General features: G+C 45.3%; 1 protein-coding gene across 3 annotated transcripts in view; it reads right to left on the bottom strand.

Annotated features, from left to right (window-relative positions):
- HOOK1 (hook microtubule tethering protein 1) overlaps nt 1-16,145 on the bottom strand; it is a 67,930-nt gene extending 51,785 nt beyond the window's left edge. Inside the window, exon 1 of one of the 3 annotated variants that reach the window (XM_005284799.5) lies at nt 16,020-16,145. In XM_005284799.5, coding sequence (XP_005284856.3) covers nt 16,020-16,130 — 111 coding nt within the window. In that variant the 5' untranslated portion in view covers nt 16,131-16,145. Of the gene's footprint in view, nt 1-1,411; nt 1,467-2,936; nt 3,177-16,019 lie in introns of those variants that run through there. The other 2 variants (XM_065553924.1, XM_065553925.1) reach the window with 2 other exon arrangements.

Genomic DNA, 16,145 nt, shown 5'->3' with positions numbered 1-16,145 from the left:
TGTCACTTGGTTCTTATGCAAATTATACATAATAGCAATTTTTCTACCTATAAAAAATTTAAGTTCCAGTTAATTTGCTTCCTGAATTGGGGGGGAGGAGTGGTAGATGTAGTATATCTTTACTTTAGTAAGGCTTTTTATACCATCTCCTATGACTTTCTCATAAATAAATTAAGGAAATACAACCCAGATGGAGCAACTATAAGGTGAGTGCATAACTGGTTGGAAAACTGGTAGTTCTCAGTGGTTAACAGTCAACTGGAAGGGCATATCGCATGGGATTCTGCAGGGATCAATTCTGGGTCTGGTTCTGTTCAATATTTTTATCAATGATTTAGATAATGGTCTACAGAGTACACATATAAAGTTTGCAGACAATAGCAAGCTGGGAGGGGTTGCAAGTGCTTTAGAGGGTAAGATTAAAATTCAAAATGATCTGGACAAACTGGAGAAGTGGTTTGAAGTAAATAGGATGATATTCAACAAGGACAAATGCAAAATACTCCACTTAGGAAGGAACACGCAGTTGCACACAAACAAAATCGGAAATGACTGCCTAGGAAGGTGTACTGCAGAAAGGGATCTTGGGGCCATCGCGGATCACAAGCTAAATGAGAGCCAACAGTGTAACACTGTTGCAAAAAAAGCAAACATCATTCTCGGATGTATTAGCAGGAGTGTTGTAAACAAGACATGAGACGTAATTCTTCCGCTCTACTCCACGCTGATTAGGCCTCAACTGGAGTATTATGTCTAATTCTGGGTGCCCCATTTCAGGAAAGATGTGGACAAATTGGAGAAAGTCCAGAGAAGAGCAACAAAAATGATTAAAGGTCTAGAAAATATGACCTATGAGGGAAGACTGAAAAAATTGGGTTTGTTTAGTCTAGAGAAGAGAAGACTGAGAAGGGACATGATAACAGTTTTCAAGTACATAAAAGGTTGTTTGTTACAAGGAAAAGGGAGAAAAATTGTTCTCCTTAACCTCTGAGGATAGGACAAGAAGCAATGGGCTTAAATTACAGCAAGCGCAGTTTAGATTGTACATTAGAAAAAATTTCCTGTCAGGATGGTTAAGCACTGGAATAAATTGCTTCGGCAGTTTGTGGAATCTCCATCATTGGAGATTTTTAAGAGCTGGTTAGACAAACACCTGTCAGGGATGGTCTAGATAATACTTAGTCCTGCCATGGGTGAACAGGACTGGAGTAGATGACCTCTCAAAGTCCCTTCCAGTCCTACAAGTCTATGATTCTAAGATTTCCCTTCCCAATCTCTTACAGCCTTGGTTATTAGGTCAGAGGGGTAAGCATTAGCAGTATTTTCCCTTTGCATATTAAAAGGGCACAAAAACACTCCTGTAAACCATGATTCTTACTGATGCATAATTCAGAGGTCTGCAGTCTCTTACCATAATCAGGAAGCCGGTAAAAGAACATATCAAGTCTGATTTCTATTTCTTTCCACTGAATAGTTAGAGAAAATTAAAAATATTATCTCTCTCACACACACATTATAAAGTATAAATTACTATTTTTTTAAAATTAACATGACTCTGCACAGGTATTATTTCAAGACACTGGCCAAAGAGGTTTTTTGTTTGTTTGTTTTTTAATGGCATGCACAAAACCACTGGCATTTTAGCCAAGACTGTTGCAGATCTCGGACAACTTAAATGATGAGGCAGACTTGACATAAGTCACACTCAGCTGTGGAGAGAAACTTAAAAGAGAGGAGCAGATTAAAGAGAGAGAAGGAGAATTAATTTTAAACAGTGTCTCTCCTCATCTGGGGTGCAAAATGTTTATATGTTTAAGAGGTATATTTACAATCTCCATTTTTTTAAACATAAAACTTCCTCCTGTGGGACTTTATTTTAGAAGCAGCTATAGTTATAAATGTTTAGTCAAACACGGAACTGCATAGCCTTTCATCAGAGGGCGAGAGATTGCTTTAAAGTGAACCTGAGAATGAAGGTGTAATTCTCCTTGTGACAGAGACACTTGGCGCAGGTCAGCCTCTTTGATCACACCCTCATAAGCTGGACTGTGGTCTGCGGTTGTAAGAGGTGGAAAGGAACCCCCTCCCCTCAAAAAAATAAAAAGCAAATACACGATTCTGGATGCCACAGATCAAGAGAGTCTGGAGTTAAAACCAAACCTCAAAGCAGGTTAAAGCATGAGAGAAGAGCTTAATGCTTCCGGAATGCTGGTAAAGGTAAATTTCACTCTTTGTGGATTTAAAATCGCAGTGTGAAACTAACACAATATTGAACGATGATGAGGACACTAACCAGGTTTGGGGGTTTGCCTCAGATCTAAAGACTAAATCAGAACTAGCTCTGTCCAGGTATTCCCAGCTTCTGTCACATTACAAAAAAACCACACCGTCATAAGCAAGAATTCAACCGGTTGTTTGTGTAGGCGGCGTGGATGCACTATATAGGGTGTGTAAGCTGAGAGGATATTACACAGGGCGTGAGGGGAAGGAGGCATTGCATAGGAGGGAGAGAGATAATAAAGGGGGCAGTTTAAAAAGACACCCTTCTGCAAACCCCGAGGAGAGGAGAGGGGACAAGACCCACTCGTGACAGATACAAGCCACGCTGCTAATGTAGCGAACGCCACAGCGACGGGCACGGACATTATAGCGGGGGAGGGGGGGGATTATACAAGGTAGGAGCCCACGGGCGAGGGGCAAGGATACAGCGCGGGACCGCGGTCCAGGGGCACTAACTGGGATGCGGTGTTAACCGGGCATGGGGATGAACACAGGGGGCAGGTGCACAGGCTGGTGACGGTAACAAGGGGCGTTATGCGGGGCGCAGGGGGAGATTACGGGGATCGCTTATACAGGATAGCGGGCAGCGTGCTGACAGGATAGAGCCCCCGCCCGCCCCAAGAGGGGTCAGGCCGCCCCGCCCCGCGCGCACTCACCCAGAGCATGAGGCTGTCGCAGAGCACCAGCTCGCTGGGCTTCGCCTCCATGGCGGCGGCGGCGGCCTGCTCCTCTGAGCGCTGGCCGGCTCCTCTCTCAGGAGCGCTACGTATCCAGCTCAATTCACTAATCTCACTTACGCCCAAAACAATGCGCAGTTTACGTGACAACACCTCCTCCCCCACGTTGCAGCGCCACTGTCACATAGCCACTCCCGCCCACTGTCGTGGGCCTTGACTGACATGGGAGTCCTCCAATCACTGCAAGGGAAGGCGGAGAGGACTCCAAGCACCTCGCCCACCACGCATTTGCACCAATCAGGAAACCCAGAGGCGGGGAAAGTTCGGCCGGGGAGCGAGCGCTGATCGAGGTCGCGCAAGGGAGGCCGGGAGAGCTGCTGGCTGGGGTTCTAAGAGCGGGTGGGCGGCGAGTCTAAGCGGGAGATTCTCCTTCATGTGAAACAACCACCCCGTCGGAGCGCCCCAGCGCGCGCACCACCCCGGCCTCCTGCTGTAGCCACCGCCCAGCCCTCCCCCTCCTCAGTCACTGCCGCCACTACCAAAGCATCACAGCCCCCCCTGCCTCTCAGTCTCCTCAACCGCCACCCAGCCCCTCTGCCACTGCCGCCATCACCAAAGCACGACAGCCCAGTCCCCCTGCGCGCAGCCCGCTTTTCCTCTCCGTCTCCTCAACCGCCACCCAGCCCCTTGGCCACTGCCACTGCCGCCATCACCAAAGCACCACAGCCCAGTCCCCCTGCGCGCAGCTCCCTCTGCCTCTCCGTCTCCTCAACCGCCACCCAGCCCCTCGGCCACTGCCGCAGCCACCAATCACCCACCACCATCAGTCTGTGGCCCCGGCCCCATCAGCACCTCCTACTAGCCTCCATCACCACTGCAGCCCCAGCATCGGCCCCCAACCCATCAGTCGCCACTGCACCTCCAACCTGTCATTGCCACTACCCTGTGCACACCCCTCCACCTCTTCACCAGCACCAGGCCCCTCGGAGCCACTAGCCACTACCGCCTCTGCCACCTCATCCACATGCCCTCAGCCTACACTGCTTCATCCTCTCATCTCCATCCACTCTGCCACTGCCCCCGCACAAAACTGTTTCCCAGCATTAACTATAAAGTAATAATTGTTACAACCTGGCTCTGTACCGCTCTGTATGGTCAGCAGTCTGTTGTGGGTGAAACCAGTTGCTTGGTCGCCCATGCTTTGTCTTGAATGATCCCTTAGAATATGTGGTAACTAGTTATGATCATTTATTTTTTGACCTTAGCTGTGACACTCTGAATACTTTTTTCCAGACCTGAGGAAGAGCTCTGTGTAGCTCAAAAGCTTGTCTCTCTCAATAACACAAGTTGGTCCATCTTTACCCATCTCATCTCTCTCTAAAGGTTCATCGAACATTATTCCCAATTTACAGGTTGGGATAGGGAGGCACAGGGAAGCCAAGGCCCACATTCTCTAAAAGTGGCCACTGATTTTGGGTGCCAACTCAGAGACTGTTGGACATGATTTTCAGAAGCGCTAAGGTTCCTACAATTCCAGTTGATGTCCGTGGGAGCTGTATATACTCAGCATCTCTGAAAATGAGGTCATAAGTGTCTCAAGTGGGACAACCAAAAATCAGATGCCAAACTTTACAACTGTCCAAAATGACTTGTCTACGGTCATGCAGCAAGTAAGTGGCAGAACAAGGAAATAGAAACCACACCTGTATCTTATCCACTGGACCACACTGTCTTCCACTATACTGTGAACAGAAAATTGGGATATACTTAATTAAAAGCTGAGTCAGGCTGACCTAGTTGGAATTTTTAAGAATGAGTGGTGTTACTATCAGGACACAGCATCTTTCGGGTGTGGTACAGTCTGGGTGGTACAGTGCAAAAGCCTTGCCCATTGTAACTTGGTTGCAGCAAGGAATAGAATAAATAGTAGCCTGCAACAAGGAAATCTTATGTTGTGGTAACTTAATTAATTTTTTCTGTTGATGTTTCTTGTTCTAACGAAAATATTTTTTGTTAATTGAAGGCATGATTGGCTTCTTTGGATCCGGATGTCGGGGACTTTTTAACCCAGACGGCAAGGTTCGTTGTCTGACCGCAGAGTGAGAGACAGGCAACACCAGCAAGGTCCAATACAAGCTCTTTATTGAAGAGTGCACACAACAATAGAGAGCGGCCCGTCTCCAGGGAGAACCAGCACACCTCTACAACAACTAGTGAGATTATATAGACAGTCCCGTCGCGTCATAGTTAAGCAACTTAAAACCCCCAAACCCCCCTTTACTAGTTAAAAGCTTCTAATATTCATGCATATCTATGTTCTTTGACAGTACAAACAGTTCATGATTCCTCAGCAGCTTATCAGCTTTTTCGTCATGCACTAGAAAGTAGGGAGTTAAGAACAGAAACAGGGAGTGAAGACTGCAAGTCTCCATATGTCCAAACAAACTGTTCCTAGTACATTTGGTACAAGAATACGGTCCCCCCCTTTATCTCATTCTTTGTAGCCCAAGCAAGCATGTCCTCATGTTTCACAGAGAGACAGGAATGGCCCAGCAACTACAGTTAGCCTAACTTTGGCTAAGCTGGCCAAACAGTGTTCTGTACTCCATTTTCCTTGGACCTAACAGTCCCCCCTTTGTCCCTGGAGTACCTCGGAGGGACTCCTGGGACAACTACTGAGCAGAAAGACTGGGGTTAGTTACTTTTGGGCAGAACACACCTTGGCGCCCATCCAATGTTCAACTTTTATTATAACATACAAGGCCAGTAAGCCGCATATAATTACAACGGCGCTTCGGAGTACATTATGGAGCCAACCACCTATATCTGGAATCCAATTGAACAGGTTACTCCACCAGGATTCAATTCACTTCCCTCCGTGGTCCTTTGCTACCTCCATAAGGTGGTTTGCTCTTTCCCAAGTGGCATTATAAACATCTGGGACATACACACAGCATTCTTGTCCAATTAATGCACATGTTCCTCTCTGAGAGGCCAGTAAAATATCTAGAGCCAAGTGGTTCTGGAGAACCATCTGCCTTAGTTTTCTCTGTGCGGTTGCCAAGTCCACCAGGGCATCGGCGTTAGTCTAATTTCCCAGATGTCTCGGTGAATTACCCAATCCCACATGCATCCTCCCCATGGACCCGGCAGGATTCGGTATGTGGGAGCCCACACCTCTCTAACCGGTCCATATGCTTGGAAGGAGCATTGAGAATGTCCGCACTTTCACCAGGAAAGTCTCCAAGTATTTCTTTATGGCCACAGATCAGATGGTACTCCTGATGTGTCTGTAAGGGCAGTGGGCCAAGCCTGAACATGCTAGATCCCACTGCAATGCCTTCTCAGCCTTAGTGATATTTAATACCATCTCTATTAGCAACTTCTGGGTCATAGTACTAAGGGCGGAGATAACATGTAACTCACCAACTCCAGCCTGTACCTGGGTTAGCTGTGCTCCACAAATAAGGCTTGTGGCCTTCTTTAGTTGCCCTAATTTCTTATCATGTTTTTGGTTCTTAAAATATTTTAAACTGCTGCTGTACTATTGGCCCTATCCCATAGGGATCCGGTCAAGTCTCTCTTCTTTCTAGAGGAAATAACCCAAACCCTCTATTGTGCTAATCTAGTAGCAGCCCTTTTTACATTTAAAATCCAATTAGGGAGGGCAATACATGCTGAAGGACTTATTCAAAACACAGGGCGCAGCCTGTAGAATAAACCCCAAAATCTAATCAAAACCACATTCCCAAGCATGGGTCCCACAAGTTTCTTCTTGCAGTGTATAATTTTTTGTTTCTTCACCAGGGTCAGTTCTTAAATTTTTTTTTGTAGTCAGGAATTCCTGGACTTTGGTGGTTTTAATGGAGCGAGTGTTCCTTCTTCTCTTTTTCTGAAACAGTGTGGTTCAGCATCATACAGGGGAGAGGTTACTAGCACATTACCCTGTAATGGGTTTTGCTTTTTTTTTTAGAAAAAAATTCAAAGGCACAGTAGGTCTGTCAGTGGACAAGGGAGAGGTTACTAGCACTTCACCTTGTCTTTTTTTTTCTTTTCCCTGCTGTCCAGAAGGCACAGCAGAGTTAGAAGGAGGAATAGGCTGATCATCAGTCGGAGAGTCCTCCTGGGGTGGAGGGGTCTTTTTGCAGTGAGAAGCATGAGTCCCGGTAGGCAGTCCTTGGCACTTTACAGCAGTGTTGGTGGTTAACAGGACTTGGAAAGGGCCTTTCCAGCATGGTCAAAGCAGTCTTTCGTTGATGGACTTTACGTAGACTCAGTCTCCTGGTTTCAATGAATGGCAGGGCTGCTACGGTCTTTAGGTAGCACTTCTTTACCTGTGAGAAAAACCTAACACATTTCATTAATGCCTGGCAGTGTTTTGCAGATTTTCCAGCTGCTTGGGCACATTCAGGCCCCCCCTTTTCTTGGCTGTCAGCCAAGTCTTAGCTGTGGGCAGTGCCCTTGGATGGGCCAGCATCTTATCTTTAGACTGAGCTTGCTAGCTATTTTTTTTTCTAGTTAACTTGTTCTGTTCTTTTTCCTTCTTTCCTTTTTGGCTTCTTTTAACCTACAAAGGAAACTTCCACTTTTCACTCATACACTTTTTCCAACAATGAACACATACACATTGCCATTATACAGTACATTAGTCTTATTATTCAATGTATGCCATGTACACCCTTCCAGTAAAATAACTTTATTACAGAGCTTTGGAGCAACAAACCAGGACAAGCACACCCACCTTTGAGGAGTCCACTCGGTACAACCTCTTGTGTCCAATAGCTTTCCTCCCTCCCCAGCCCTCTGGCTAGAAATCTGAGGTAGCCAGAAGGATTCCATGGGCAATATGGGGAATGGGTTAACTTTCCATGTCCTTGCTTCTAAAGACTGTTGATATGCAAATTTTAACAACATTTTTTTTTCAATTAAAAGATCTGATATCACATTTTTTCTGATTTATTTAAATACTTTGTATTCCAAGTTGAATAAAACAAGTATCTGCTTTTTTATTTAACCTTTTTATTTAATTTTGAACTAGACTGTCTTATGAAAATATTAAACCCAACAATTCTGGCCACAAGACAAACACCACAAGACAGGACAAAGATCACAAAAATAATTCCTATTGTACCAGTAAATGCACGGTACATTTAATGCTGTTCAGCTGGCATCCATTTTCTCTGATGACCTGAAAGACAAAAGAACAGAGGTCTACCCCTTCTGGGTAGTCAGTCATTACTTAAAATATTTCTTTTATATACACACATACTTTTGTTGATTTTAGACAAAACAAAGGAATTGCCCTATATTTCCTTGTATTTGTTTCATAGGCAGCCCAGGTTTCAGTGGCTTCTACCTTATTAGTTAGAAAATTGCATTAATACAGATGCTTTCTGGCTTGCTTCCAGATCCAAAGCTATCCACAGCTTAAAGATTCTTACTTTTAAAAAAAGACACAATTAACTTTCCCAGACTTTTGATTGCCTTTTACTTCTAACTCCTGCTTTCAAACGCACAGTGTTCTGAAAAAGACAACACAACCTATATTGGTAGGTTTGCATTTCTTTTACCTCTGCTACAATATACACTGCACATGTTCTGGGGAAAATGCACATCCTCTCCACAATTCAATTTCCACAACACTAGCCACATCAATTTCTACACAAGATGTAACTGTTTCTTTTATGCTTACAAAATCTCCATGCCCCCACAGCAAAGTGTCAGCTCCACTACACAGAGCCAGGGGCACTGTCCTTCTTTCTCTATACCAGATCTTTTATCTGCTATTTTGTTACCCAAAAACAAATTTAAATCTTATATTCTTCTGGCTTTGACTACCCTACTGCAGCCACAACTTTTGGTCTTTATTTAAAACATTTTAAATCTTGTAGCATTAAGTCACTTTAAGGATTAAATGCTAAATACCTTAAACAACACTAGTTTCCTGTGCCTGGCAAAAGTATTCTCGGTTTTGCAACTTTAAACAATACCAATTCATCTTAAACTTATAAAATACAGATTGTACACAGCAGGAGTGTTCTTCAGCAAATTAGACTAACGTATTCATAGTCGAATAATTCCACTTAAATAACTTCTTGCCTGGATTACTTACAGAAATTCTTACTAAGTTTCACTGCTTAATTCCCTCTAGCAACTATAGAGTTAACTTCTCACTCTTGGGAGGGCTGTTCTTTTACACCTTGGGGTCTCCTGCGGTGTCTCTTTCAGAGATTCTAGTCCAGGCCGGCTGCCTGGGGCTTCTTCAGCGTCCCCAAACCACACCAGCTCCAGGGTCTCAAAGGCAGACTGTTGGATCTCACTGGACAGTTAAGCTTTGCAAATGTAATCTCAGCACTGTAACTTGTACTGCCTTTGGTTTGCCTCTGTCTATATTTTTTCACAGCCAGCTGGGGCCGAAAACAGTTTTTCTTTTGGTTTATAGTTATACCATACAAATAAATAATCCATTTGTCCCGGTCTAAGATCAACCAGGATATTCCTGAGGGAATCCATCCTGTCAACAGAAAAGGTTCCGCACCTTGGCCAGTTTTTAGTCGGGGACAAATGAGTAGTAAAGGAAGGCCATTGAATTTGGCATAAGTTTCTCATTTAGATTTAGTCAAACTGGTTGTTCCAGAGATTTCCTTCCAATTTCTAAGTACCAGAGACAACGGGGCGTCCCCCGGGCATTTACTGCCGACTTGTCCCATTTAGCCTGTAGGGACTCTAACCCTACTCCGGGGACTCTAACCCCTCACTGGGGACTCTAACCCCTCTCCAGGGACTTTAACCCCTCTCTGGGGACTCTAACCCCTTTCCCGGGGACTCTAACCCCTCGCCGGCGATCGCTTACCTTATTCAGGGACTCGAACCCCGAAGACCTGACCTCCCCAGGGACTCGAACCCCGAAGACCTGGATCCTACTCAATGGGTAGGTGGACATTGCTGGGTTTCTACGGGCTTCAGCTGGTTCACAGAACTCGCCTTATCGCCGATGCAGGGATCAGGTTACCGGGCAAGGCTCCTCGAAGCCAGAGGATGCGCGCTGCGTTGCTTCGGAGTCTGATCCCGCACCGGAGAGTCAGACGAGTCCCGGCGGAGTCGCCAAATTTGTCGGGGACTTTTTAACCCAGACGGCAAGGTTCGTTGTCTGACCGCAGAGTGAGAGACAGGCAACACCAGCAAGGTCCAATACAAGCTCTTTATTGAAGAGTGCACACAACAATAGAGAGCGGCCCGTCTCCAGGGAGAACCAGCACACCTCTACAACAACTAGTGAGATTATATAGACAGTCCCGTCGCGTCATAGTTAAGCAACTTAAAACCCCCAAACCCCCCTTTACTAGTTAAAAGCTTCTAATATTCATGCATATCTATGTTCTTTGACAGTACAAACAGTTCATGATTCCTCAGCAGCTTATCAGCTTTTTCGTCATGCACTAGAAAGTAGGGAGTTAAGAACAGAAACAGGGAGTGAAGACTGCAAGTCTCCATATGTCCAAACAAACTGTTCCTAGTACATTTGGTACAAGAATACGGTCCCCCCCTTTATCTCATTCTTTGTAGCCCAAGCAAGCATGTCCTCATGTTTCACAGAGAGACAGGAATGGCCCAGCAACTACAGTTAGCCTAACTTTGGCTAAGCTGGCCAAACAGTGTTCTGTACTCCATTTTCCTTGGACCTAACACGGACATAACAGACTAAAGACTGGATATTATGTCTTAGTGGTACAACAATAGTTAAGGTTTTGTTGAGTTGGTATAATTGTTTTAGCAGCAAATAGAAGATTTTCTCAAAATGTAATACAAAATTTGCTTCTTAAGTATTGTTGGAAAAATTCCATACTTGAAGAAGTAAAATATAGATGAATTACTCTAGTTAAGTCTAATATTGTTTCTTATTTCCCCCAAACAGTGCAGGGAGGTCTGAGGATAGTTACAGAGCTCTCATCTCTTTTTCATTCTGGATTGTCATTTTTTCCTCTTACTTTCTTCAATGTCTATAATCAAGTACTCAGCATCACTGTATAGCCCAGAGGACAGATACCTTATCTTCTTCAGCGGTTGGTGTTAATGCTACTCCAAAGACTGTCAGTTTGTAGGGTCTCAAGGGTGACACAATCTGTTCACTTTCTCGTTGCCCACAGAGAATGTTCTCTGACAGAGTTTGGAGAGGAGAAGAATTGAATTTCTACTCTTGAACTCAAGACTCCTCTCCACATGGTAATAGCTGGTGCAACCAGCCATGTCACCACAGAGAGCTGTATAATAACTGCCCATACAGATTTCAAAACAACCTGGGACTACATACTTTTTGTGCACACATAGATATGTAAAATTTAGGAGCTATTGATTTTTTTGTTGTTGTTTCAATGAACAGGTATAAGGAGGATGTATTCACTCCCCATGACCTTAGCTATGATTTTTTTCCATAGGAATATAGGCATTGCCATCTCCCACAGTCTCTTATACTGTTTACCATTTAATTATGTGTCAGTTGGTTCTATTGTATTACACATAGGTTCTTATAGTGCCCTCATCATCATAATATCTGAGTGCCTTTCAATAGTGCTTTACAGGTACAGCTACACTCCAACCTCCCACCCTGCGGTAGCAAGTCTCAGAGCCTGGGTTAACTCACTCAGGCTTGTGCTATGGTTTAGCAGTGTAGCCATTCCCGCTCAGGCTGGAGCCTGGGCTCTAAAACCCAGGAAGGGAGGAGAATCTCAGAGCCTGGGCTTCAACTTGAGTGGGACTGTCCACACTGCTATTTTTAGCCCAGTAGGGTGAGTCCTGTGAGCCTGAGTCAATTGGCCTGGGCTCTGAGATTCGCTGTTTTTTTATGCAGTTTAGACATACCCTAAATGACTTGACTAACAGCTGTGATATATGGTTTGTTCTTTCATCTGTAGTCAAGGGAGAATTGTGTGTACTGCAGTGTTTTGTTTTTGTAATTTTTTAAGATGTACAAGTTTCTATGTGTTTATATTAGAGAAGGCAAGGTTGAAGAAGAGTGCCTTGCACTTGTAGGTGATGTTTGTGATAGAAGTTCATTCGGCAGTCTCTGCATGATCCCTGAGAAAGCTTTATCTCCTGCCCAGACAAGCTTTATATACTTATGATAGATTTCAGAGTAGCAGCTAAATGTGTTAGTCTTTAAGGTGCCACAAGTACTTATGATAGAACGTTCCATTGTACCTATAGAGCGGAGGTGTCAACTACAGTCCTAATCTTAGAGCTTTAGGCCATCAATTAGATATGCGAGACCTGGTCCATTGAGCACCTTTAAGATAAGGACTGAGACTTGGAACTTTACTCTGTATTCTGTAGGAAGCCAATCTGGAGAGGGGAAGACAGATCTGCAGAGGCTCACTGTACTGCAGCATTCTGTACTAGTTGAAGTTTCCTAAGGGTTGATGGCTTCATGCCCAGGTATATTGCATTGCTGTAGTCCAGATGGGAGGGTGATGAAAGCATCTGTAATCAAGGACAGGTCATTGACTGCCAGGATAAAACAGAGGGTATGTCTGTACTAGAGCTGAAGGTGTAATTTCTAGTTCAAATAGACAAATCCACAATAGGACTGATCAAGCTAGAGTGCTAAAAATAGACATGTAGTACAAGCAGTAGGACAGGCTAGCTGCCCAAAGTATGAGTCTTCATTAAACATTAAATATGTATACAGATGTGGAAATCCACAGATATAAAGCGCATATCTGCAGATTTGCAGGGCTCTCCTAACAATGAGCGAGACCACCAGGGCCATGGTCAGTGACCGGGTCAGGAACTGCAGTGGTGAAAGCAGCAGCATGTCAGGCTGCTGCTCGCAGGAGCCAGCGCCCAACCTAGGCAGCTCCTTCAGCGTGACTGTACTGCCCCCAGCCCTGCACATTGGGGCAGGCACCAGGCTCACCAGCAGCTGTCCCTGGGCATCTGCATATTGCTCATTCTGACTAGTTCACCTATTGGCTGCACATGAATATTGAATAGGACAGGACAGAGAATAGATTCTTGCAGGACTCCACACATAAGAGGTTTTGTAATGGTGGTGGTGCAGTTTCCCATCACTGCTCTTTTGGTGTTTCCCTCCAAACACTTCAGCGCATTCCCTGGGATCCCTGTCATCTCTCCCGGCCAGGACAACAGTAGCTTGTGGTCAACAGTGGTGACTGCTGAAGAGAGGTCCAGGAGGATGAGCATGGACGTCTGCCTTCCTTGCACTGACAGCAGGAAATCACCCAGCAGAACCACTAAAACTGTTTCTGTCCCATGTCCTGGCCTGATTCCAGATGGTGCTGGGTTTAGGATATTAATTTTTAATTAGTTGACATGGTTCATAGTTTTGGAGTTCCCAGTAGTGTTTGGTACCTGGTAATTACCCTTCTGGGGGCAAAAGAGGGGCATCAATGATTGCTATTATTAATTATTACTTTACAGAACACAAAGGCATGTCAGGCACTTTATAAAAGAAGACATAGTCCTTGCCCCAAATAACTTACATTTTAAACTATCCTTGATGCAATAACTGAGGAGGCCAGACTGTAGGACAGGAAAGGAAGAGGGTTACCGCAATATAACTACAAGATTATTCAGTTTAAGGCACTTTGATCATTTAAAAAAGTATACAAATAAAATAGTTAAAATAACTAACTCACTTAAGGGAAGCATTGCAAAAGAAGGGAGTTTTCAAGAGCTACTTTTCAATGAGGGGAGAGCAGTAGCTTGTCAGATCAGAATAGAAAGGGCTTTCCATCTACAGTAAGGCAGCATGAAGAAAGGCAGAGAAGGGCTTGTGGTAGAAGATGAATGGGGCCTCGCTGGTGGAGTAGAGGAGGTGAGGGAATAATGTGATGAGACAAGAGCAGTTATGTAGAAAGGAACCTAGTTATATAGGGCTTTGAAGATGAGGACAAGTTTAAATTTGATCTGATCAATCCTGGAAAGGGGGAAGAAGTACTAGAGCATGGTTCTCAAACTGTGGGTCAGGACCCCAAAATGGGTCGCAACCCCATTTTAATGGGGTCGCCAGGGCTAGCTTAGACTTTCTGGGGCCCAGGGGCTTAAGCCAAAGCCCGAGCCCCACTGTCTGGGGCCAAAGCTGAAGCCCAGGACCAAAGCCAAAGCCCAAGGACTTCAGCCTGGGGTGGTGGGGCTCAGGTTATAGGCCGCCTGCCTGGGGCTGAACCGCTGTACTAGAGTATAGAGCAGGGATGGGCAAACTTTTTGGCCCAAGGGCCACATCTGGTATGGAAATTGTATGGGGGGCCATGAATGTTCACAAAATGGGGTTTGGAGTGCGGGAGGTGGTGCTGGCTCTGTGGTGGGTCCAGAAATGAGTTCAGTGTGTGGGAGGCGGCTCCGGGCTGGGGCAGAGGGTTGGGGTGTGGGGGGAAGAGCTCCAGCTAGGGGTGTGAGCTCTGGTGTGGGGCTGGGATGAGGGTTTGGAGGGCAGGAGGGGGATCAGGGCTGGGGCAGGGAGTACATCAAGCAGCTCCCAGAAGCAGTGGCTTGTCCCCCCTCCTACGCGGAGATGTGGCCAGGGAGCTCTGCATGCCGCCCCCTCTGCAGATGCCGCCCCCGCAGCTCCCTGTTTCCCGGCCAATGGGAGCTGCGGGGGCGGCGCTTGGGGTGGGGACAGCATGCGGATCTCCTTGGCTGCCCATATGTTTTGGAGCGGAAGGGGAGACAAGCCGCTTCTTCTGGGAGCCGCACGGAGCCATAGTATGTGCGGAGCGGGGCAAGCCCCCGACCCTGCTCCCTGACTGGAGTGCCAGCGCGGGACAAGCCCCAGACCCTCGAGGGCCGGATTAAAATGTCTGAAGGGCCGGATGCAGCCCCCTGGCTGTAGTTTGCTCACCGCTGGCATAGAGGGAAAGCTGGAAATTACACCTCTTAACATTATACCCAACCAGAGTGTCACAGTGTGTATGTTGGGAGAAGGGGAGCAAGTATGGGGGGGTCGCTGTTAGGAGGGGGGAGGAGGTGAAATGTGTAAATAATGAGACACAGCACTTTAACACTTTTCAATGTACATAAAATGATTTTGCCTTTCATGAACTATATTGAAAATGATTAACAGTATAAGTAATGTTTAAAAATGTTGAAACAGCTTAATCTCTCTGATTTTGTTGATTTTTTTCCCTCCTCTTCCATTCTATACATACATTTTTCTTCAGTATTTTTTCTAAAATGCTTAGCTTTTCAATGTTTTAGTTTATTTTTCTTTAGTTCCTGTCTTCCCTTCTCTTACAGATTATAGATTTGTTCCTTCTGTGATTCTGTTTTTCCCTTGTATTTATTTTGTTCCTCATCCTCTGTCACAGTCCTTGTTTTAAGTATTTTTCCTTTATCTGTTTTAAGATTTGTTCTCCTTTGTAATTATTTTCAGTCTTTTAGCTAATTTCGCCACGTCCCCCTTTCTATATGCTCACTACTCTATTTTCTTCTCTGTCATTCTACGTCCATTCATTTTCCCTTGCCATAAGTGTAACATGCTGGTATCTGTTTTTTCTTAACCACTTTTGCTCTTACTGAAACTTTCTTTCCACCCATCTCTCCCGCCAGCTTCCAGATTTTACCTCTCACTCTGCCCAGGTCAGCCCCTGGTAGGGTGACCAGACAGCAAACGTGAAAAATCGGAACGGGGGTGGGGGTAATAGGAGCCTATATAAGAAAAAGACCCCAAAATCGGGACTGTCCCTATAAAATCGGGACATCTGGTCACCCTAGCCCAGGGGTAGGCAACCTATGGCACGCGTGCCGAAGGCAGCATGCAAGCTGATTTTCAGTGGCACTCACACTGCCTGGGTCCTGGCCACCGGTTTGGGGGGGGCTCTACATTTTAATTTAATTTTAAATGAAGCTTCTTAAACATTTTAAAAACCTTATTTTCTTTACACACAACAATAGTTTAGTTATATATTATAGACTTATAGAAAGAGACCTTCTAAAAACATTAAAATGTATTACTGGCATGCGAAACCTTAAATTAGAGTGAATAAATGAAGACTCGGCACACCATTTCTGAAATGTTGCCAACCCCTGCCCTAGCCCCTGATATACCTGCTTTCTCCAGCCGGCCATGCCTGACGCCTCTACTGCCTCCTTGTGTTGTCTTCTCCGTCCTTGGGACTGTGCTGCATATGGGTCTTTCTGCAGGTCAGCTGTTCCCATGAGTACAAAAGGCAG

This window comes from Chrysemys picta, chromosome 8 (genome assembly GCF_011386835.1).
Source record: "Chrysemys picta bellii isolate R12L10 chromosome 8, ASM1138683v2, whole genome shotgun sequence".
Lineage (NCBI taxonomy): Eukaryota > Metazoa > Chordata > Testudines > Emydidae > Chrysemys > Chrysemys picta.
Note: the sequence above shows the minus strand (reverse complement) of the source record. Positions and strands in the feature narration are given on the sequence as shown.